Source organism: Amaranthus tricolor, chromosome 1, assembly GCF_026212465.1.
Source record: "Amaranthus tricolor cultivar Red isolate AtriRed21 chromosome 1, ASM2621246v1, whole genome shotgun sequence".
In the NCBI taxonomy this organism is placed as follows: domain Eukaryota; kingdom Viridiplantae; phylum Streptophyta; class Magnoliopsida; order Caryophyllales; family Amaranthaceae; genus Amaranthus; species Amaranthus tricolor.
Genome location: NC_080047.1, coordinates 8797331 through 8823409, shown reverse-complemented (window position 1 = coordinate 8823409; position 26079 = coordinate 8797331). Strand labels below are relative to the sequence as shown.

General features: G+C 32.4%; 2 protein-coding genes and 1 non-coding gene across 4 annotated transcripts; all 3 read right to left on the bottom strand.

The window, feature by feature from the left end:
• Window positions 1-690: 690 nt before the first annotated feature.
• Window positions 691-13983, bottom strand: LOC130824276 (fructose-bisphosphate aldolase 1, chloroplastic-like). Its single transcript, XM_057689217.1, has 6 exons — window positions 13713-13983; window positions 2223-2492; window positions 2013-2122; window positions 1705-1795; window positions 1334-1603; window positions 691-1144 (listed from the first exon to the last, which is right to left on the bottom strand). Exons 1-6 carry the CDS (start codon window positions 13884-13886, stop codon window positions 866-868), a joined length of 1194 nt encoding a protein of 397 aa, XP_057545200.1. The 5' UTR covers window positions 13887-13983; the 3' UTR covers window positions 691-865.
• A 4198-nt stretch (window positions 13984-18181) lies between these two features.
• LOC130824262 (uncharacterized) lies at window positions 18182-20639 on the bottom strand. 2 transcript variants are annotated; one of them, XM_057689197.1, is made up of 2 exons: window positions 20457-20639; window positions 18182-19153 (listed from the first exon to the last, which is right to left on the bottom strand). In XM_057689197.1, the coding sequence occupies exon 2, from the start codon at window positions 19140-19142 to the stop codon at window positions 18411-18413; it is 732 nt and encodes a 243-aa protein (XP_057545180.1). In that variant the 5' UTR covers window positions 19143-19153; window positions 20457-20639; the 3' UTR covers window positions 18182-18410. The 2 variants fall into 2 exon arrangements, with proteins under 2 accessions (XP_057545180.1, XP_057545188.1); XM_057689205.1 differs by having other exon boundaries at window positions 18182-19146.
• Window positions 20640-20694: 55 nt separating this feature from the next.
• TRNAE-CUC (transfer RNA glutamic acid (anticodon CUC)) lies at window positions 20695-20767 on the bottom strand. The gene has a single exon. It is a non-coding gene; the product is annotated as a tRNA-Glu (tRNA).
• Between the last annotated feature and the right edge of the window lie 5312 nt (window positions 20768-26079).

Below are 26079 nucleotides of genomic sequence, written 5' to 3'. Positions count from 1 at the left end.
ATATTGAGCTTAACCTGTTAAATTGTTTTTCAATTCCTATAAAATTATTAAAAATACTTTCCTAAGACCACATGAAAAAAAGGAAACAACTTAATTCCTCATGGATTCATAGCATATGATTGAGAAATCTCACTCAAAAGCCACCATTAAGATAATAATCAAGTCATTTAATTCATAGAGGTTTAGGACACCATCATTGTTATTATTTACTTCTTGTTGGAAGTTCCTTAAACTAAGAGTAACCATTGTTGTCTTGCAGTAATTTTCCAGACACTCCAGACTAGATTTGTTACTTGTATAGATTCACCATCATCATCACAAAGAAAAGTCAACTACTTTAAAGCTAGAGGTCTTTTGGATGGACCCAAATCCACATATCTAGCAAAATAATCTTTGGCATGGACTCAAAGATTAATGATTCTAATCATCTACACCTAGCCGATAACACTTTCGAAAAATGTTTTGAAAAATGCCTTGTAGTTGGACTATCTATTAGAATCATGGACACTCTTAATTCGCCGTCATCATCATACCTAGTGTATCCCACTCATAAGAAACTATGATCAGGGTCCGAGGAGGGAAGGAAGGTGGATACTCTTTTAAGTGTAGTTATAATTTCCAATTCTTGAAAACCCGTTTAGATACTGATGATTCGGTCCACATGGGTTCATTTCCAGAAACTACAACAAATTTCATCAGTAGATAAATAATCTTATTAAAACTGAGTATAAAATACATTCCTTTCAAATAATTACCAAAAAAGTCTGTTTCATGGCCATTAATCATATCATTAGGGCTTTAGATCAACCACCATATAATCAACAAACTTAATCTACTTGGATCTCTCACTTGATAACAGAAGATCTTAGTATGAGTAGTTCTTGACGTATGTGCTCTCGCTGGCCTCTGCAGACTCGCCCTCGCCAGTGTACTTACCGAGCTGTGCCAAAGAGTTGGCCTTGGCCCTGGTCAACAGAGCATCTTGAGCAGCCTTTACATTCTCGGGCCTTCCTCCCCATGTCTTCAAACAGGTGTTCTGGAGGGCTCTGGCGTAAGAGAAAGATACATGCCATGGGTTTGCGCTTTGGTTCATGGCATTCAAGTTCAAGGTTGCCTCCACTTCAGATTGCCCACCAGATAAGAACTGTACGAGAAACGTAAATCCACAATCAAAACATTGTTCTTGGGATATAATCAAGGGACAAACAATAAGCACAACGATTCTACACTTATGGGCATTCACAATCCGAAAGATTTGGTCTGCTAAATGAAAAAATATATTAGTTCCAATAGTGATCTACAAAATCGATATAAAAAAGATGTAGAAACTTGCCATGATTCCAGGGACAGCAGGGGGGATTCTCCTACGGAGGAGGTCAAGAGTGTAGCTAGCAACTTGTTCAGGAGTAGCCCTTTCCTTGCACTCGGCACCAGGGGTAACCATGCTAGGCTTAAGAAGGATACCCTCAAACAGCACATTGTTCTCAGCCAAGTAGAAGAACACCTCGGCCCAAACCTTCTGAGCAACCTCGAATGTCCTGTCGATACCATGCTCACCATCGAGAAGGATCTCTGGCTCCACAATTGGGACCAACCCATTGTCCTGAATATGCGAAAAATGATTAAAAACCAACAATTTCTCGATAAGTTTGAAATAGAACATAAAGGACATGAGTTCAATCAAATGTTTGTTTGTTTATTTACTTGGGTGATAGCAGCATAGCGGGCAAGACCCCATGCTGCTTCCTTAACTGCCAAGGCAGATGGCCCATTGGGAATGCTCACAACAGTACGCCTACAAACAATCAAACAAATAATTTTCATTGTCAGCATTAAATTTTATGCAAAGTATGAAACTTTTTATTATTTGATGTTGTAGATGGTGTTTTCTATTTAGAGTCTAGAGTAATCTGAACCCAAAACCCGCATAGAAGGGAGCTTAGGCGGGACAATGGAATGTTGTATGCAAATATCTATCTACACATATATTTCAAATTACATCTTGTATGTACCATTTGGCAAAACGGGCACCCTGTTGGTAGTAAGCAGCAGAGCGGGAAGCAAGACCATCAAGACCTTGGCACCATGACTCTTCGTTTGAACCAGAGAGTGGTACCAAACCCTGTAAATTAGTACATTTTTCAAGCTCACATGTCAATATGACAAAACTCTACTTTCTTATGATCTGACTAGAAATGAAAAATTGTTGCAAGAAATCAGACCTTGTCGACTTTGATACCAGGAACAATGCCCTGCTCGACAAGAACATCAACCATTTTCTTCCCATCGGTGGTGGATTGGTAGAGGGTCTCCTCGAAGAGGATAGCACCAGAGATGTACTGACCAAGACCAGGGGGAGTGATCAAAAGAGTACGGTAAGCTTGGCGGTTAGCTTCAGTGTTCTCTAGCCCGATTGAGGCAAGACGTTTCCCACAGGTAGCGTTCGACTCATCCATGGCCAAGATACCGCGTCCTGGTGATGCCACGGTTTTCTACATTTACACCCGCACAGAGAAACAACTTAATGAAAAGTTTTTATTCATCTTTTGCAGAGATTAATACTAGGTTTGTACAAATCTTCCCTAGGATTCTCCAAAAGGATAGGAGTATAACTTATAAAAGATTCAAAACCATAGACATAACTTCACCAATGGATAGAAATTAGAATACACCAATATATTATCCGATATCACCGTATGATAAGGGCTTAGGGGATCGGGATATATGGAACCTTACCCGTGTAAAAGCACGGAAGTTCGTTTTCTGATTGACCCTTAATGAAAATATCGTCTACAATTTAACAAATACTTTCTCTGGTTATTAATAGTTGCTGCACTTCTATTATTCAAGCTATCCAATGCACGATTTTAATTATTAATATCTTTTAATTTCATATGATAAAAAATTCTAAAAATTAATATTATGAAAATATACATTAAGACGAATCAAACAAGATCGCACTTGACTATGTTTTATACTCCCTCCATACCAATATAATTGTCACATTTCCTTATTTGGCAAAACCATATTAATTGTCACATTTTTATTTTTGTCAATTTTTTTTACCTATATATCCTTAGTTTATACAAGTAATTACGAATATGCCCTCATATACCTTACTTATCCAACTACCCTTCACTACTTACCCTTCACTATTTACCCAACTACCACCTTTTTAATGGACCCCACACCACTCTTAATATCCGTGCCCAAGCAAATGGGACATTTATATTGGTGTTGAGAGAGTATTATACATGGAGAAATATATACCAATTAAAATCAATTGATGAAGAATAGTTGCTATAGGAACTGTAGCAACCTATGTTACTTGGACTTGGGTATGGGTGTGGATCTTAGTGTCCGGTACGTCTATTTTAAAATTCTAGGATACGCGAACACCATCCTATTATTGAGTATGGGTACGAGGATACGGCAAAATAAATTAAAAGTACCCAACATTCTTACTCTAAAGCATAGAAAAAGTAGCCAGAAGAAAAAAAAATATTTAAAAAAGTAAAAAAAAATGTAGGAGAAAATGATAGGAAGAGAAAAACAAAAGACAAAAGAAAACAAAAAAAATAAGGAAAGTAAACATGCCACGTGATTTTATGCAAATTGAGTTAAGTGCAACCTAACCTGGCTACTGTACTCGGAAACATATAAGAGCATCCTTACTCATGAGCAAAAAAAAGGCCATCTTATTATTTTACAATTTTTCTCTCTCCTAAAATTTCATCTTTCAACCTAATTTTATTAACAATAACCTCTTTTAAAAGGTCATCATCATCTCTTTCTTATATTTTTTCTACCCCACCATAATTTCTCTCCCTTAATTTATCTAATATTTATCTTTATTTTTTTATAATAATATTTTCATGTACAAAGTTAATATAATTTTTTATTTGATTAAAATAGATCTACTATTTTATAATTAAAAAAAATATTCTTTTAATAAAAATAATATTTTTTAATAAATATAAATATAAATATAAATATAATTTTTAATAATATTTTTTAATATTTAAGAAAAATTCGTTAACTTCAAATAAATATTACAATGCACATACATAAAATAAATACACAAATTAAAAAACTAAAATTTTAAATGATACATTAATTGCGGCTCTCTCCAAACTTTTGCCAGATATTTTGAACCAAGTCATCTTTTAAGGATAAATGTGTTTGTCGATCTTCAACATCATCCTTATTTGCCAAGTATCGATTGATATCAACAATTTAATCTGTGTAATACTAAAACTCATCATTTAATCCACTTGTACCTTCTGATTGACCTTTTGGGCGATCTCCCATGAACTCTCTACCATCAGCATAGTGTGTATATGTATCTCTTTCATCTTCCACTATAATATTATGCATAATTATACAAGAAGTAATTATATCAGAGAGTCATTCTTCATCCCAAGCAAGTGAGGGCTTTCTAATTATTGCAAATCGAGCTTGCAACACCCCAAATGCTCGCTCCACATCCTTTCTTGCTGCTTCTTGATGTTGGGAAAATAACCTTGCTTTTGCTGTTTGCGGTTCAGTAATAGATTGAATAAAAGTAGCCCATTTAGGATAAATGCCATCAGTGAGATAGTAACCCATGCCGTATTGATTTCCATTCACCGTGAAATTGACAGGTGGTGCCCTTCCTTCAAACAAATCAACTAAAAGAGGTGATCGATATAGCACGTTGAGATCATTATATGAACCTGGCATCCCAAAAAAGGCATGCCATATCCATAGGTCATGATCGGCGACAGGTTCAAGAATTAATGTTGCAACACCAGCTCGGCCTTGATATTGTCCTTTCCATGCTGCTGGGCAATTCTTCCACTCCCAATGCATGCAATCAACACTACCAATGGAATCCTCGTTCTTCACTAAAGGCTAATAATCTCGTCAAATCTTATGGTGTTGGTTTTCTCAAATAATGTTGCCCAAATTGGTTGATTATTCCCTTTGTGAAATGAGTGAGTGCTTTTCGTGCTGTGCTTTCGCTAATTCGGAGATACTCATCAACTTGATTAGCAGCCACCCCGTATGCTAGCATACGAAGGGCTGCAGTACACTTTTGTAAAGCACTTAGACCGTTTCTACCAGTTGCATCAATGTTGGTAGTGAACCATGGATCGTTGTTGGAGACAACTTCCATTATCCGTAAAAATACATGTTTCCTCATCCTAAACCTACGTCGAAACAATCGAGAAGAATATGTAGGATTTTCAGCAAAATAATCATTAAATAGTTGGGAATGACCTTTTGAATGGTCTCTTTGAGTTCGACATTTTTTTTGTTCTCACCCTTGGTTGTAGTGTTGAATCAATGGGAGGAATTGCGTATCGAAAGGCATAATCAACCATATTATGTATTAGTTCATTCTCTTCGTCAGAAGATGAAGAACTTGAAGTGGATAAGGCAAAATTGAACTTAGAAAAGCTCATTTTGAAGTTATACATCCAATTGAATTTGGATGTGCATATATATAATATTATGCATGCCAAAAGATGATGGAAAGGAAAAGACTAATGCATGCCAGAAAGGTGATGGAAATGAGAAGACTAATGCATGCCAAAAGGTGATGGAAAGGAAAAGACTAATGCATGCTAAAAGGTGATAGAAATGAGAAGACTAATGCATGAAAACCTTACATAATTAAAACATCTTTTTAAGACATTACATAATTAAAACATCATTTTAAAACATTACATAATTAAACAATCATTAAAAACAATACATAATTAAAACATAATTAAGACATTACATGATTAAAATATCTACTGATGATTGTAATTCTGAAGATATTGTCCAAGTTGAACCATCATATCAGCTTCCCATGGCTGAAGAGTTTCCTTTTTGCTTAATGATTCATAAATCTCCCAATTCATTTGATATTCTTCCAGTTGAAGTTGTTTTTGTTTTCGGGCTTCTTTTTGTTGAAGTTCTGTCTTCTCTTTCATTATTTCTGAATTAAGTCGAAGACTCTCTCCAAATGCACTCAAAGCTTGAATTGATTGATCTGCAACCATCTTCCCAGTCATGCGAGCCTTAGCCTTCTTCACACCCTCGGGGCGAGTGGATGATCCTCCTTGAGGTTCACTTGTTGGAGTTTCAGAATCTTCTTCCGTCCTTGATCTTTTCCCACTACTTTTACTACTAACATCACCAGTTGGTTGTTGATCCAATTGTTTTTTTTGATTAGTTTTTACCACGTGCTTCCACTTGTTATACTTTCTAAAAATTTTCCATTGCTCAATCAAGTTAAAGTTACCGTGTTTTCTTGAATGAATTAAATGCGCTTCTTTAAGCACATATTCGTCTGTCGTGCCACTCTTTTTCCTCCTAAGAGCCTCATCATAACTTCCAGACCACTTCAAACATGCTGGAGCAACTCTACCGCAACGACATTTAAGAATGTCGGCGGTTCTTCGTGGGATCAGATGGGGTCGTTCCATCCTTGCTGCTTCATAAGCTTCCTTAACTTTCTGCCACCTCACTCTTATCTTTTGGTTGGTGCTCACAATTGGATCTGTACTTGTGTTCATGACTGAACATATGAGAGCAATATCTTCAATCAAATCCCAACTTTTCTTTGAAGGTATAGGTGCTTCATCATTATTATTAGGTAGCTGTTGAGATGGTTGAACCAATTGAGTGAAGCTCGGTGGTGAACCAAATTGTGAAACTAGATCTTGAAATGATGGTTGGGTGTAAAGACTAGCATCAACATGATGAACAAAATTTCCTCCATCTTCACCATATTGATCATCTTGATCATTTCCTTCATTTTCATCATCATCATCATCATCATATTCCATCTCATTTCATCTAAACTTTCACCCCTTATTGGAGTTGAATAAATATCAATATTAGAGTTGACATTGTGAGATTGATGATGGTGGTGAAACATAGTTTGAGAATTTTGGGTATTTTGAGGAACATAATAAGATTAATTTGGGATATTTCCAGGAATATAGTAAGAAAATTTGGAGTATTTTGAGAAAATGGAGGATTGAACGAAGGATTTTGATACTGAATTTGAGCAATTTGATTGTAAGAAGATTTTTTCCTTGATTTTTTTTTTACATGAATTTCTTCCATAATTTGGGTTATTTGAATCCATATTTTTTTTTGGGATTTTTGAAATGATTACTTCGGTATTTTTTTTAACCAAAAAAGTAGGAAAATATGAACAAAATATGTAAAAATAAAATTATGTCAAAAAATATCAATATGCGTCTCATTTTATATATCTCGAAAAAATATGACCACTGGTATAATTTTTTTTTTTAATTATTTTAATACGAAAATAGCCGTTAAAGGCAAAAAAAACGGGTATTTTTTCTCACCCAATCAGAAGCCGCCAAGTGGCCTGCAGCTGCACGCGTGTCAGAGGGAATAGGCTGTTAATTTTCAACACCCAATCAGAACGCAACACGTGGCGAAAGTTTTTGAAAAAAAATGAGGTGACCGTTCACCAGAACGGGTCACTTCAAGACCATTTTACCCAATCTTTTCCCTAACCAACCTAATATTAGATCACCATTATTATTATTTTCCTTATAGTTTGCTCATGTGACCTTGAATTAGATCACTAGTAATAATGCTCTAAGAGCACCATTATTCATGACCTTTGTAGAGGTCACATGACCAAACTATAAAGAAAACCCTAATAATGGTGATCTAATATTAGGTTGGTTAGGGAAAAGATTAGGTAAATAGGTCTTGGGTTGACCCGTTCCGGTGAACGGTCATCCCATTTTTTTTAAAATTTTTTTTGCCACGTGTCGGCTCCTGATTGGTCGTTGCAAATCTGACCCTTGCATGCCTCTGAAGCGCGTCAATCAGCAAGCCAGGTGGCTGCATGTGATTGGGTGCAAAAATATACCCGTTTTTTGCCTTTAACGACTATTTTCGTATTTAAATAATTTTTAAAAAAAAATTATACCAACGGTCATATTTTTTCGAGATCTATAAAATGAGACCCATATTGATATTTTTTGACATAATTTATTTTTACATATTTTGTTATTAAATATTAAAAAATATTTATTAAAAATTATATTTATATTTATATTTATTAAAAAATATTATTTTTATTAAAAGAATAATTTTTTTTAATTATAAAATAGTAGATGTATTTTAATCAAATAAAAAATTATATTATCTTTGTACATGAAAATATTATTATAAAAAAATAAAGATAAATGTTAGATAAATTAAGAGAGAGAAATTATGGTGGTGTAGAAAAAAATTAAGAAAGAGAGGATGATGACCTTTTAAAAGAGATCATTGTTAATAAAATTAAGTTGAAAGATGAAATTTTAGGAGAGAGAAAAATTGTGAAATAGTTTGATGACTTTTTTTTAGGTCATGAGTAAGGATGGCCTAAGAGCATCCATATTGATGACCTTTTTGGATGTCATATGACTAAATTATGACAAAACTCTTATTAATAATGACCAAAAATTAGGCGAGTCAAGGAAAATATTGGGCAATTGGATCAAAATATGACCTCTTCAAGCAACCGGTCATCTCTTCTTTTTCCAAACCATGTGCCATCTGTCGCCATATAATTGGGTGGTGTAGAAAAATAAATTTTTCTTAATAACTATTTTCTGATCAAAAATAAATTTAAAAAATTAAAAAATATATCAATGGTTTTATTTTTTCGATATCTATAAAATGAGATCAATTTTGATATTTTTTGAAATATTTTCAAAAATCATATTTTTTTTGCTAATTTCCTACCTCTTTCTTTTGATATAAAATCTCACAAAAATCCTTCAAATATTAAAAAAAGGAATTCAAATAATATAATTTTTTTTAAACAGATGAATTTAAATTTTTTAAAAATAAATTTATCTTGTTCATGAAGATATAGTTATTAAGAAAATAAATAAAAGAGGTAGATAAAATAAGGGAGAGAAAGTACGGTGAGGTAGATAAAATTAAAAAGCAAGAGAGATAACATGATGACCTTTTAAAAGAGGTTATTGTTAATAAGATTATGTTGAAAGATGAATTTTTTGGAGAAAATTATGAAATAGTAAAATGACCTTTTTTTAGGTTATGAATAATGATGCTCGTATCAATAATGATCATCTAATTGTGGGTCATTTGACCAAACTAGAGGAAAAATAATATTAATGGTGATCTAATATTCGGTGGGTTGGAAAAAAGGTGGGCAAAATTGGTCATCATGTGACCCGTTCAGGTGAACGGTCACCCAATTTTTTTAAAAAAAATTTCACCACGTGTCGCGTTTTCATTGGGCGATGAAATGTGGCTGCTTGGCTCCCTGACACGCGCTCTGCCCCCCCCCCCCCCCCCCCCCTTCCTGCTATCGCCTTGTGATTGGCAGCCAAAAAATAGCCGTTTATTGTATTTAACGACTATTTTCATATTTAATTAATTTTTTTTTAAAAAAATATACCAACGGTCATATTTTTTCGAGATCTATAAAATGAGACCCTTATTGATATTTTTTGACGTAATATTATATTTACATATTTTCTTCTTATTTTAATACTTTTTTTTGTTAAAAAATACCAAAATAATCATTTCAAAAATCCCAAAAAAAATATGAATTCAAATAACCCAAATTATGTAAGAAATCCAAGTAAAAAAAAACAAGAAAAAAATCTTCTAACAATCAAAGTGCTCAAATTCAGTATCAAAATCCTCCTTTCAATCCTCTATTTTCTCAAAATCCTCCAAATTCTTCTTATTATTCCTCAAAATATCCCAAATTCATCTCAAAATACCCAAAATTCTCAAACTATGTTTCACCACCATCATCAATCTCACAATGTCAACTCTAATATTGATAACTATTCAACTCCGATAAGAGGTGAAAGTTTAGACGAAAATGAGATGGAGTATGATGATGATGATGATGAAAATGAAGGAAATGATCAAGATGATCAATATGGTGAAAATGGAGAAAAATTATGTTCATCATGTTGATGCTAGTCTCTACAACCAACCATCATTTCAAGATCTACTTTCACAATTTGGTTCACCATCGAGCTTCACTCAATTGGTCAACCATCTCAACAGCATCCTAATGATAAAGCCCTTATATCTTCAAACAAAAGTTGGGATTTGATTGAAGATATTGCTCTCATATGTTCAGTCATAAACACAAGTACAGATCCAATTGTGAGGTGGCAAAAAGTTAAGGAAGCTTATAAAGCAGCGAGGATGGAACAACCCCATCTAATCCCACAAAGAACCTCCGACATGCTTAAATGTCGTTCGGGTAGAGTTGTTCCAGCATGTTTGAAGTGTCTAGAAGTTATGACGAGGCTCTTAGGAGGAAGAAGAGTGGCACGAGAGACAAAGATGTTCTTAAAGAAGCGCATTTAATCCATCAAAGAAAACACGGTAACTTTAACTTGATTGAGCAATAGAAAATTTTGGAAAAGTATAACAAGTGGAAGCAAGTGGTAAAAAGTAATAAAAAACGATTGGATCAACAACCAACTGGTGGTGTTAGTAGTGAAAGTAGTGGGAAAAGATCAAGGACGGAAGAAGATTCTGAAACACCAACAAGTGAACCTCAAGGAGGATCATCTACTCGCCCTGAGAGTGTGAAGAAGGCTACGGCTCGCATGATGGGAAAAATGGTTGCAGATCAATCAATTCAAGCTTTAAGTGCATTTGGAGAGAGTCTTCGACTTAATTTTGAAATAATGAAGGAAAAGACAGAACTTCAAAAACAAAAAAAGCCCGAAAACAACAACAACTTCAAATTGAAGAATATCGAATGAATTGGGAAATCTATCAAACATTAAGCAAACAGAAAACTCTTCAGCCATGGGAAGCTGATATGATGGTTCAACTTGGACAATACTTTCAGAATTACAATCGTCAGTAGATGATTTAATTATGTAATGTCTTAATTATGTTTTAATTATGTATTGTTTTTAATGATAATTTAATTATGTAATGTTTTAAAATGATTTTTTAATTATGTAATGTTTTCAAAGGATGTTTTCATTATGTAAAGTTTTAAAAGGATGTTTTAATTATGTAAGGTTTTCATGCATTAGTTCTTTTCTTTTCATCACCTTTTGGCATGCATTAGTCTTCTCATTTCCATCACCTTTTGGCATGCATTAGTTTTTTTCTTTTCATCACCTTTTGGCATGCATTAGTCTTCTCATTTTCATCACCTTTTGGCATGCATTAGTTTTTTCCTTTCCATCACCTTTTGGCATGCATTAATCTTCTCATTTTCATCACCTTTTGGCATGCATAATATTATATATATGCACATCCACATTCAATTAGATGTATAACTTCAAAATGAGTTTTTATAGTTCAATTTTTCCTCATCCACTTCAAGTTCTTCATCTTCTGATGAAGAGAATGAACTAATAGATAATTTGGTTGATTATGCCTTTCAATATGTTATTCCTCCTATTGTTTCAACACTACAACCAAGGGTGAGAACAAAAAAAAATGTCGAATTCAAAGAGACCATTCAATAGGTCATTCCCAACTATTTAATGACTATTTTGCTGAAAATCCTACATATTCTTCTCGATTGTTTCGACGTAGGTTTAGTATGTGGAAACATGTATTTTTACGGATAATGGAAGCTGTCTCCAACAACGATCCATGGTTCACTACCAACATTGATGCAACTGGTAAAAAAGGTCTAAGTGCTTTACAAAAGTGCACTGTAGCTTTTCGTATGCTAGCATATGGGGTGGCTGCTGGTCAAGTTGATGAGTACCTCCGAATTAGCGAAAGCACGGCACGAAAAGCACTCACTCATTTCGCAAAGGGAATAATCAACCAATTTGGGCAACATTATTTGAGAAAACCAACACCACAAGATTTGACGAGATTATTGGTCTTTAGTGAAGAACGAGGATTCTCTGGCATGATTGGTAGTGTTGATTGCATGCATTGGGAGTGGAAGAATCGCCCAGCAGCATGGAAAGGGCAATATCAAGGCTGAGCTGGTGTTGCAACATTAATTCTTGAAGCAGTCGCTGATCATGACTTATGGATATGGCATGCCTTTTTGGGATGTCAGGTTCATATAATGATCTCAATGTGCTATATCGATCACCTCTTTTAGTTGATTTGTTTGAAGGAAGGGCACCATCTGTCAATTTCACTGTGAATGGAAATCAATACGGTATGACTTACTATGTCACTGATGGCATTTATCCTAAATGGGCTACTTTTATTCAGTCTATTACTGAACCACAAACACCAAAAGCAAGATTATTTGCCCAACATCAAGAAGTAGCAAGAAAGGATGTGGAGCGAGCATTTGGGGTGTTGCAAGCTCAATTTAATTAGAAAGCCCTCATTTGCTTGGGATGAAGAACGACTCTCTGATATAATTACTTCTTGTATAATTATGCATAATATGATACATATACACACTATGCTGATGGTAGAGAGTTCATGGGAGATTGCCCACAAGGTTAATCGGAAGGTACAAGTGGATTAAATGATGAGTTTGAGTATTACACAGATAGAATTGTTGATATCAACCGATACTTTGCAAATAAGGATGATGTTGAAGATCGACAAACACATTTATCCTTAAAAGATGACTTGGTTGAAAATATCTGGCAAAAGTTTGGAAGGAACTGCAATTAATGTATCATTTAAAATTTTAGTTTTTTAATTTGTATATTTATTGATGTATGCACATTGTAATCTTTATTTGAAGTTAACGAATTTTCCTTAATTATTATTAATGTCTACATTTATATTTATTAAAAAATATTAGTTTTATTAAAAGAATAATTTTTTAATTAATAAAATAGTAGATCTATTTTAATCAAATAAAAAATTATATTAACTTTGTACATGAAAATATTATTATAAAAAAATAAAGATAAATGTTAGATAAATTAAGGGAGATAAATTATGGTGGGGTAGAATAAAAGTAAGAAAGAGAGGATAATGACCTTTTAAAAGAGGTCATTGTTAATAAAATTTAATTGAAAGATGAACTTTTAGAAAAGAGAAAAGTTGTAAAATAGTAAAATGATATTTTTTTGAGTCATGAGTAAGGATGCTCAAGAGATTTTCTTCTCTATTTTTCTTCTCTCTCTCCTACCATGAAAGCAAAGGTAAACTTTTTATTTTCTTTATTTTTCTTCTTCTTCTCCTCTTTATATTGATTTTTTTCCTTTATCTGTTTTTTTTACTTCATCTTCATAACAAGTACTCCCCCCTTTCATTTTCTTCACAAGCTTTAATGGTGAGAGTAAGAATAACAACTGAGTTTATGAACTTTCGTATCCTTGTACAATCTACCGTACCGAGTATGTATCCGACACCGGTATCCGTACTGGCAGTATCGGACACTGGTGAGCTGGCGAAAACGGAGAGTCTGAGTAAGTAGCAACTATTAAAATTCCAACGAAGTATAAAAAGTATAAATGATTTAGCCGGGCTTTTTCACCATAGGTCATGAAAAACCGAAACCTAACAACTAAAATTTTTTGGCTCATAAAGAATGAACACGTCCTTATAACAGTTATGATCTGCCTAATTCACCAAAGTTTAGCAAAAGTGTGCAGCATGACTAATTGTTGCCATAAACTTTTACCACTATACTTCATCGCAAACACCAAATACAACTTCACATAAAAATAAGTGTACATAATTTAAACACCCATTTTTAGCAAGAGAATGCAAAGAGTTCATAGCATGAATAAATAACATACCGCGGTCTTAACAAGCTCATCAGCGTAGGAGCTGGCAGCGCGGACAGTAAGGGAGGAGGAAGCCGAGGAGGAGAACCTTACGCCAGCAACGGAAGGAAGGCGGAGTGTCTGACCCTTGACAAACTCAGACTTGTCAAGGACTTGAGAGGTCTTCAAAAGAGAGGCTGAGGCCATGTTTCTTTACAAAGAAGAAGATAAAGACTTAGCCAAACGTTATGCAAGAAGCTTACAAGTTCAAGTAAGTCTTATTCTTCCTCTTAGCAAGCTAATGCTTCTGTACACCTAATTTATAACTCATGTTTTATGCATGTTATCACAAGATGTCTCACTTGAGGCTCTCATGCTTTCACCAATCAGATTCTCCATGTGGATTAGATAACTTGCTTACTTGGCAAATCCTAGAGCTCAGTTTTCAGAGGTTTGATGAATTCAATCACCTTTGGTATCATTTGGTGGCTCCCACGTAAGCAGAGTTTTAAGGTAGTTTTGAGGTGCAACTGTTTAGTGCCCAACTTATAAAAGGGTCAAATTAAGTTATACAAATTGTTGTGAGAGACGGTCTCTCTGAGAGGCGGATTATATATATGGGCTATTTATAGCCCTTTAGTACAAATTAAAGAGAAAATAAAAAGATAGGTTTCTTGTTTTGAAGTCGTCTCTTTGAGAGACCGTCTCTCACAAGAGTACTTTAATTGCGTTAATTCTATTTATTAATAATTAGTTTATGCATAAATATCTTATCTTATATAATTTTAAATGTGTACATTTATTTGATATTGATGTGATGGAAAAAAAAGAAATTATATGTTGCATAGTTGGAGTTGGAGAAAAAAAACGAAACTTTATTTATTTAATGGCCTTTTTATGTTTCGCTTAGAGTTCAAAATTATCAGGAACGAAACTGAGAGTTTCGAGGGTCGTCTGATGTATACAATTTGATCCTCGTAAAAAAAAATTGTTTCCGATTCTATCTTTAACCAGTCATTTTGTTTATAAATCTTTGATTCCATCGAAAATAAATATAACTAGAGAAAAAACATAAATTTTTGAAAAAATAAATAAATTCAAAGTTTTATTATGCTTATCATTATCAGATGTCTCCGAAGAGACGTTATGCTTATCATTATGTGAAAGGTGAATATGAGGTTGTTATCTTGTTTGGGTTGTCTTTTAGTATCTTTAAGACTAATGGTTATGATTAATGACTGGATTTTGGGGGTATGGTGTGATATGCTCAATTTTGACGGTCAATATGGAGCCATATCAAACCAAAGATTATGTTTTCAATCATGTAGTTTCATCAAGATTGTGGGCCCAAATAAATAAGCCCCATCATCCTCGTCTTTTTCTTTTTAATTTCAAGAACAGAATCTCACTATTTGACGATATCAGAAGACTACATTTCTAAGATTTTACATCAACGCCACGTCTGATTGGTAGTGCCACGGGTAAAAAATATTAGAGAAAATTTTATTGGTATATTATATTGTTTGGAATGGGTACAAATTTCTCTCGAGGTAATATAGTCTCTCAAGAAAGAGCAGATATTTAGCGGATTTTAAATCAGATTGTCTTATCATGAGATGGGTTTATACAAGTAAGTTTATTTTTTTAGTTGATTACTTTAAATTTGTAAGTGATTATTTTAAGATTATAAGTGATTATAACTTTAAGACTATTAAAGATCATCACTTTAAAAATAAATGTAAACTGGGCCTATCTAATTAAAATGGTTTTACCGTGAGACCGTCTGATATTTCCTCCGTTCCAAAATACTTAGAACATTTAATTTTTCACGCAGTCTAATACACTAATTCAATTTTTAATATATCTAATTATGTATATTAAAAAAATTAAAAAATTTGATATTAATAATCTTTATATTGAGACGAATCAAACAAGATCTCACATGACTATGCTTTAACTTATATATTATAAATTAATCACAAATTAACGATAATGAATAAATAGTGTATTTTTCTAACCCAATCCTTAAATATTGCCACCCTTTTCATTTTATCGCCACCCCAAATAAAATTATAAATTTGCCCTTAAACTTTAAAAAATTACAACTTTACCACCCCTTAAAATTTCTTATTTCTTATTTATACTATTACTACTACTACTACTACTACTAATACTAATAATAATAATAATAATAATAATAATAATAATAATAATATTTAAAAAAATATAAAAATTTAAACAAAAATAAAAATTTATTAATAATAATAATAATAATAACAATCACAATAATAATAATAATAATAATAATGATAATAATAATAATAATAATAATAATAATAATAATAATAATAATAATAATATAAATGAAATTAATAGTAATTTTTAAAAAAATGAAAAAAAAAAATCTAGTCGCAGAAAAAGCGCGGCTGGACCGCAGTTCAGTCACACAAAATTATGCGATTGAACCGCGGTCCAACCGCGATTTTCTTGCGACTGGGTTTTTTTTTCATTTTCTTAAAAATTATTATTAATTTCATTTATATTATTATTATTATTATTGTTGTTGTTGTTGTTGTTGTTATTATTATTATTATTATTGTTAGTATAAATTAAGAAATTTTAAGGGGTGGCAAAGTTCTAATTTTTTAAAATTTAGGGGCAAATTCGTAATTTCATTGGAAAGAGGGTGGCGATAAAATGAAGGGATGACAATGTTTAATAACACCTTTTTTAATGTTACGGCTAATATGGAACAGAGGAAGGAACAGAGGAAGTATGAGAATTTATGTTACCCTTATGAGACCCTGAGTAATATTTCTCCTGTAAATATGTTCTCTAATTTTGATTCTTCTTCAGTGAACTATAATGTAGAGTTTTAATGGAAACTTCACATGGCCAAAAATTTGAAGAACAATTCTATTTTATTTTTGGAGTTTTTGAAGTTCCTTGAGATTTCTCTCTCCACTTCTATTTTATTTTTTCTCTCTCCTCCATTATTATGTAAATTGAGTTTTCTCTCTCCTCTCAAATTTTTCTTTCCGTAAAACTACTTCATATCTAGAAGATGTGTAAGATGATGAAAGGAGAGGGAAAGTTTTAGTCCATTAAAAATGTCAAACATAGAAAAAAATTTGTTCTAGTATAATTTTCTTCTTGAATTTGTTTGCCAAAAATATTTAAGCTGAATTAATTTCTCTTTAACTTTTAGCTTCAATCAAGGCCAAGGCCTTAGAAGTACTAATATAAATTTAAAAAATCAAAAATTTCTGATAACTAGAACATTCGGAAAATTTGTAACACAAGTATTTTTAACAAAGGCAATAAAATAATGAGCTTCGGGTAAACTTAAATTCAAAAATAAGAGTTTTTAAGTTCGAGTCTAAGATTAGTATGTTCACAGTTACTGACAGCAAACTAAAAGATTGGTCAAAAAATAGAGACAATGTCATAATGTTAGATAAGATAAAAAAAATGGAAATCAACTAACTGCAAACAAAAATGATTTCCATTTTTTTTCCATCTAACTTTATGACATTGTCTCCTTTTTGTTCGCAAGTAATAACTACGAACAAACAATTTTGACTTTTTTTGACCAATTTTTTGTTCGTTGTTAGTAACTACGAACATACCTGGCCTTAGACTTGGATATGAAGACGCGTATTTCCGAAATTAAGTTTACCCGATGCATTTTTTTATTTTTTTTTTTTGTTACAATTACTTATTTGTTTTAAATTTTCGAACATTGTTCAATGAAATTGAAATGAAAGGCTAAAGGACTATACTTAGTGAAGAACAAGATGAAAAAAAACTCTAATGGCATTCAACCCTAGTTGTTTTCTATGTATTAGCCTCCCACACATATTCTCAATGATGATTCATGCCCTTTATGTGGGGTCCTAAATCAGAAAAATGACCCTAGAACAAAGTATTAAACTTGTCCCCCAAGAACCGACTACATCAGAAAACCCGAAGCTGCCCCTGCACCAAGCCGCTCAAACAAGCGCTTGGTCAGTAACATTCTCTGATTTCTTCGTGTGTTGTGCTTCATTCAAGGCAGCTTCCTTCCTTCTCCTTGTCTCATTCAAGGTATAAACCAAGGCCTCCTTGTGCGCCTTTTAGCCTTGTTCAAGGCACTTCATTTGCACATCTTTGATCACCTCGTAGAGTGATCTAAACCTCAACCCTCATACTTTCTTGCATACTCAACTTCATCTTTTAATGTGCAAGCCATAAAATGAGATATGAGATTATCAAAACCACCTGCCAATCTAGGATAATTAACCCTTGCACTAACAAAAATCATTCAAATTCCTCGACTAGTTTCGACATTGAATCAAGCATGTAGAGATCATGTTCGTCTAGAACTGAATTTGGACCTGTATACTTTATATCATACTTTTGTTTCTAATTACTTGCATCAATACTCCAAAAACATGCGAGTATAAATAGACAGCAGAAACATCGCAATGAATTTAATAGCTACTAACGGACTGCAACAGTTATGGGTACGGATTTTCAGAGGAATTGTATAATAACAGTGAAGAAAGTCAATACCTTTTTAACTTCTAATAGACTAGGAAGACTTCTAAAGATGCTAATTCACCAGAAAAGCAGAATTTTTATTACAATTTCCTAAATCTAGAAAAATCAAGCCAAGGACAGAAAATCGCCTAAATACAAATTTAAATGTATAAACGACTAAAATAAGAGAAAAGTTTTTAAAAGAAAACATTATTTTGTATCTTGATTCAGAGAAAGATCACCAATGCCAGAAACGATGTCATCTATAGATGCATGCATTATATCCTTCAATGCAGTTACGTCAGTATTTGGTTGAATATGTGAAGGAGCATACCCAGCAAGGGCCTTGTTCAATTGTAGTGTAAAATCATCTTGCTCGATCGTAATCTCAAGATCCCAAATCTTGAAAATCTCATCTGATAAAGAGAACTTGTCATTTGTTGTTAAACTCGAGTTCAAATCAGAATCAACATCCTCTACCTTTATGTCTTCGGAATAATTTGGGCGAAAAACACTGTTTCCAAGGATTTTTCTCCCGACTCGACCCCTATTATTTCCAAATATAAGATTATCGTTATCGTCATCATCTTCAGAAATATCAATGCCTTCCAATGCTCTAAAGATCTCATCTTTAACAGATGCTTCACCAACTTCCATACTTGTCGTGTTCTCTCCAGAACGAAGAATTTCATCAGCAGTCTGCGTACTAATCTCAGCTTCAGATCGTTTCACAGGAAATTCAACTTCAGAACTGATGATTTCCATTAAGGCATCTTTAATAGAAGCCCAATTGGTATCAGAGGTATCCACATCTTGGTTCAGGCAAGAATCTACCCAAATTATATCTTCAGGGGAGATCCAAGTCTCATCACTCAAGTTAGATTTAAGAGGATTCAAAATATAATCCATGGAGTCTTTCATTTCATCCTTTTCTATCACCATTTCACTGCAAACTAGACCCAAAGACTAATTATAATGGCAGAAAATATTAAGACAATAAAAAGGGAAACTTAAAACTTGCAACTTGCAACCAAACACCTGAAAAGAAAAATGAGAACGGCAATCCTATATTGCTGAGCGATAACTTAACAAGTTCGACATTTTAAACAATTCAAGTAAATCGAAATTGAGTCGGTAAGCATGTAGTCCCATTGTACATTTGAGATTGCTCAGTTGAGAGCAAAAAACTCTACCTTCCATAAAATGGAGGATCAAACACAAATGGTAGATGAAAATACAACTCTAGGTATAAAACAGAGCATAAAACTAAACATTCAACAACGTGACCTTTAAAGTAGATAAAACATAACAATCAAAAACATAACTATCACAACCACAGCGTTAAAACCTTCTTCTTGGGAAATTAATACTACAACATGTAATCATCCCAAAACCATGTGGATCCCGTCTAAGCAGAGTTTGAAGGGAATGGATGTAGACAACCTTACTCCAGTAATAACAAAGAAGTTGTTAATGAATGAGCTTTCTTCGCAAACAAGGTAAACAAACTCACTCCTTAACAAGAAAATGATATAAATTGATGTATCAATTCAAACCATCATGACTTAAAGGCTAAAGCTGAAACATCCAAGCCTTTTTCCTTCACGATGCTTCTGGAAACCGCCCTTTTAACCAATAACCAGAAGTAGAACAACTCAAATTTAACACAATAACAACGATAAAAAAGATCCACTCATCATTCAAAATATACTCCTAAATTTATCAAATGCTTGATTAATTCCACATCAAAAACAACCGGATAAACTCATTCCGTAACAATACCAGTACTGCTCAAACCTCATTCAGGCATCATAGACACAAGCAAACCATTGCAGCGTGAATCCAAGAAACAATAATTCGTGCAAAAATATGTGATAAACCTCAAAATCTCCATATAGACAAAGTAAATACCAATCTACTTCATTCAATTATAATCCCAATAGCAACATAGAATTAATCCATACTCCGATTTCCGATTAAACAATGAAACAGTAACAAACTATTAATAATCACACAAACATGAAATCAATTTAATGAACCTAATTTCATGCCTACAATAAGGGAACATAATCAATTAATCAAACTGTGATTAAAAATTTAGTTAACGATAGTAATTTCTGCACGCGTAAAACCCTAAGTATAGTCACATCCCAAATCGATTACAGAATAAAACAATAAGCATATAAATCATGGCAATCAACAAATAACGTCAATTCTACATAAATCAAAAGTAAGAAAAGGCTGAGTTTTTTTTACCTTGTGATCTCTAGGGAGGAAAGAAATGGAAACTGAAAATTTGAGAAATTCACAAAAGAAGAAAAGTTAACAAGAATGGAAATTTTTGAAAAGTAAATTAGCGGAATTAGAAAGGATTCAAAAAAAATTTTATCTAGAATTTTATACAACCGCTTGGGATTTTGTAGAGGGGTTTATTTGATGTTATTACTCCTTAAAAAATATAGGGTTTGGAGAAGGTTGATGATTCAAAAATAGATTCCGTTGCCGGGACTTGAACCCGGGTCTCTCGGGTGAGAGCCGAGTATCCTAACCAACTAGACTACAACGGATTTGTTGACTACAATTGGCTTTCTAATTTATATATATATATATACATATTAGCGGTTTTTTTGTAGAGACCAATGAAGTAGCTATCCCCGATAATTTTTTGTCATTTAACATGATTGTAATATTGTCTTATTTGTATTATAACATTATGTGGTTTAGTTGTCAAGTGTTGAAGTGCATAATTTTTAATTAAGAGGTTAAAAGTTAAATTTTAACCCCTTATTCATTAGTTTGGATAATAAGGTTGAAATTTTAGAAAAGGTTACGGAGAAATGGGAGTTCAAAGTTTTAAAAAAAAATTAAAAAAAGAAAAAGGTTTGTAAAAGAGTTTTAGCTTCAATTAATATAAATCGTCAATATTGTGAACTTTCTATTTTATAATATAGAACCGCTAATAATATCAATTGTTCTATGATTCTTTGAAACAAACGTCATCTCAGTTTCTATTTTTATATGAACTATTTGAGAAATAAAATTGAAGTGTTAATAGTTGGGGATACAATTGCTCCAAAAATGATTATGCAGATCCCATTTTTACGATTGCAAGGATGATAAAACCTTAATCTTATCAACATATATAGTATAAAGTAGTACATGAATACTGTGATATGTACATGTACTACGTCAGAAATAGTGATACCATCTTCCTCCATTCACTCATATGTTCTGTCTAGTTGCTTTCTTTAGGGAAGGAAAAATATTAATGATAGAGTATATAATATAGTTTATAATTTATCAATCTTAAAATTTTAATTAAAGTGATTATTTGATATGGAATTAAAAATCAAGATTATAAAAGCTTACGTTGTTTATTCTCATTCACTATTTATTTTAAAAAGATTATAATATTTAGTGAAGTGTTATATAAAATAAAACGACATAAAGGTCTCTTATGTAAATAAGACAACAAAATAATATGATTCTAATTTAATTTTATTTCAGAATATTATTTTTTTAGTTTTAGATAGTTAAGATATTAAGTTATTTAGTTTTCATATTATAATAAGCTGCTACTTTTTGTATTAATAGGGATGATAGCCTCTACATTAAGAATAAGAGAGAAAAACCAATGATTTAAGCATTAACCCTAAACCTAAACTCGGTTAAACCTAAACTCTTATTAATTTCTTCATCTCATATGAATAATTAGATGGACTATAATATATAACATACTTTCAACTAGTGGTGGACATCCATCCAAAATTATAATTTATACAAAATTTCTTATATAAAAAAGGTAATAGGATTTTGATTGTTCATTTTTTTTTTCTATTATTAAGATTTATTTGAATAATAAACCTCATAATTTGAATCTTAAAGTTTGTGTCACTACTTTTATTTAACTTCAACTATCAGTTTTAGGTTTGAATTACTATATATGGTCAACTATCAATTTAAATTATATTGTGAAATTTATTCATGCAATAAATCACTACTTAAAAGAGAAAAAAAAATGTATAATATTCATATAATCATCATATATATCTAAATACACTTGCTTGTATAGTAAAAGTATAAGAACCAATAATATATAAACAACATTTCCTTTTGATCTATATTGGCTATTTCATATTATGTCGTCGTATACTTCGTAGCTACCAAGCAATCTTCTATAGCATCATGGTGTAGAAATTGGTAGTTTCTTTTTATCATTAGAACACAATGTTTGGTCCAATGTATGGTAGTTCACGTACCGGCTAGGAGCCGAATTGCGTCGTCGAAAGTGCTTCGGTAGACAAGCATCCAACTCCTTACTCGTAAACCCATAAGGTGTAGTGGCCGGCGCTCCAATGGGCCGTTCCACATATAACGTCACATACTCGTTCTTCAAATCGAGCAGCCTCGAAGCCTTAACAAGTTTTGAGGACGACATAAAAGATGAAGATAACAAGAGTAATAAGATGAAGAATGTAATTAGTGGCATTGTTGTGAGAAGTTTTTTATTAGCTACAAGTAATTTTTTCAATTAAAGGAAATATTTTAAAATTTGTGTATTGTATTGAAAGGTTTATAAAAGGGATGGGAAAGAGAAGGGAAATTGGCTTTAAATTGACTTGTGAATTACAACAAAATACCAGCTCATTGCTTGAGTGACATAGCATGCATACTTGTACGTAGTATTAGTGGGGAACACCTCCTTTTTTCAAGCTTTTTGACAACGTAGACAAGATCTTACCCGTGTGTACCATTACTGAGTCGGTAATAATACTGTACTATACTACAATTTTCCCACCCCTAAGTTTTTAATAAATTGTTTGGTCAACGTTTTGGATATTGCAGTTTTGAATAACGTTCTCATGCTATTCTTCTATTAATAATTCATATTATAATATGCATGTGATCTTAAAATCCGTTTTCGAATAAAGGATAGAAGTAACAAAAATACGTATTTTGAGGCGGATGTATAATATTATGATGGATAGGATAAGAAATCAGGAGTCCAAGGAGAAGTTAGGGGTAGCACCTCTCTACGCAAAGAGGCTGGAGAACAGGTTGAGATGGTTTGGACATGTGCAGAAAAAGACACATAACGCCCCATTAAGAAGAATCGATTGCATCATAGTGGAGGGTAAGACAAGTTGAGGAAGACCTAGGAGAACGTGGGAGGAACCGATTAAAAGTGACATGCATGAACTTTACCTCTCCGAGGACCCGACCAGGAATAGGGGCAGTTGGCGGCGCCTTATCCATGTCTTAGAATACTAAACCCATCCCTTTTACCCATCGTTTGTTATTGTTCATTGTATTTATTATCGCTCTTTACCTCCTTCTTTACTTTTATCTTTATTTTTAGTTAATTGTACGTATTCTATTTATTCTTTTTGTAAGTTGCATGTTTCTCTCTCTTTGAAGATCTTTCTCAAGCCGAGGGACTTTTTGACCACACTCTTCTCTATGGGTATGAGCTGCCGTCGTTATTCCCTCCCCAAACCCTGACCATAGTTTTCTATGAGCGGAATACACTGAATACGATGATGATGGTGCGTGTGATCTTAAATTAGATGTTAAGGAAAAAAATATTAAATTTTGCTAATCACATCTATCTTACTTTTTACATATGAAAGCAAGTCATGCTATGACGTCACCTAGGGCGTGCGACTTGCTTGAGATAGGCGCGATTTGGCATAGTACGATCAGGCACAAGAGACAATATACATGACAAACTAAATGGGTGGCCCAAGACTATACAATTTCCATACTTATGCATCATTTTTAGGGGGTTCAAGCACGATACGACATAATATTGTTTATGACATGACTTGGCGCAATATGATTTGGAGTGAGGCATGTTTGGCATTGCATGTGAGTAGCTTAGAATGACATAGACTCCATGGTTATAGACCTAGATTTGTTGAACATTTAGAGTCTATAGACCTAGATTTGTATATACTACATACTTAGTATAGTAGTGGGACTAAATAAATATATTATAAGTTCAATTAAGTGCTTCAAAGAATTTGATGAATCATTACTTTGATTCATTAAGTTTTGTTTGATGAATCATTACTTTGATTCATAAGCTTTGCTTGGTGAAACATTACTTTGGATCGTAAACTTTGCTTGGTGAAACATTACTTTAATTCATAAGCTTTGCTTGGTGAAACACTTTTGTTTCAAAAGGATGTATTGTTTGATGCATAGCTCTATAAATAGAGGTTGCATGCCATAAGACATTCCATCCCAATTTCATATCATTTATGATTTTTCTCTTAAGAATACTCTAATTCTTGTTCTTCCTTTCATGAGATAATATTGAGAGAGTAATTAACTCTTAATATCATCAAAATTCATAATTCACTACAACACTTGTATTTGTTATTGCAATTTCCTTGTGCTAGGATTTTATTGTGTAGATTGTATCTCATTTTGAATTTCATTTTATTATCCCAAGCACCTTTGTAGAAGAAATATCACAATAGGAAAATGCATAAACGCCTTCTACTCATATTAAGTTTCCAAGCGACTTCTCTGATTGTCGCAACCTTATCTTCATGGTGTCCATTTGATAATTTACAAAGCAAGAAGTTTCATTGTCATCCACAAAAGGGAAGTACAAATCGGTTTGTTTATTTGTATTTGCATTATGTTTTCAATAGATACGACATAATATTATTCATGACATGACTTGACGCAATATGATTTGGCATGAGGCATGTTTGGCACCGCATGTGAGCAGCTTAGAATGACACAGACTCCATGGTTATATGTTTATATGTGCATATTTAGTAAAAAATTAATATTTTTATCCCAATAAATTAGCTACTGTAATAGAAGTTTGCATAATTGATTTGGAATAGAACCAAGACAATGACAAACAAATTGTGTGTAATATTTGGATGAGATGAAAAACGAAAAATAATTTGGGGATGATTAGGATAGATTGAATGTGAGATCACAACTAAAACATAAATATATAGCAAAATAAAAAAAATTCAAAACATAATTTCTATTGAATGAAAAGAAAAAGAGAAATCAATTTTAATTGAGTGAGACAATGCAAACATATGATATTTGAGGGGTGAGATAGATAGAAAAATAATTTTCAGAGTGAGTAGCCCTAAAGATTATTGTAAATCAGAATCAGAATTATTTTAGTTAGAGTACGTATTATACTTTTTTCAAATAAGATCTTTAATTTTATTTAAACATTTTTTAAGTATGATTTTGAATTTTATTTTCACCTAATTTTTTCCTTTAATTTTCTTGGCTACTATGATTTTATAGGTATAGATTTGTAAACTCATGTATAATCTAAAAATAATAATAAAAAATAAAAAATAAACTCATGAATAAGTGTAGATATTATTGACAATTGAGGTAGTGATTTAAATACAAAAAGGTTGGTGCAAATCCATCTACTCCTTTGACCCTTTCTTATCCCGGTTTAAATTCTTTGGTGGGGCACTAGGCAACTAGCCATAATTTTCCACTTCGATTTTTTTTTTCTTGTAGAAAATAAATTAATGTAATAAGTAGGACTATATTTGTTTGTAAAAATTAATAATTTAAATTTATATGTTTTATTTGTCTTCTAAATCTTTATTTTACATATTAAAGTAAAAAACACAAATAAATTATTAATTAAGTTCTAACAATACTTACAATTAGAAAGTTACAATCTTAATTGAAGAATTAGTACTTTTATCCTTTAACCTTAGCTATTTTTAAAGTATTGTAACGTAAGTTTTCTTACATGATATAAAAGCATATAAGAAATAAAAAAATTAACTACTAACACATGCATTTATTAGCTAATATGTATTTAAAGTTTATATGTATAAATTATATTATTATATTATTGTAATTTACATTA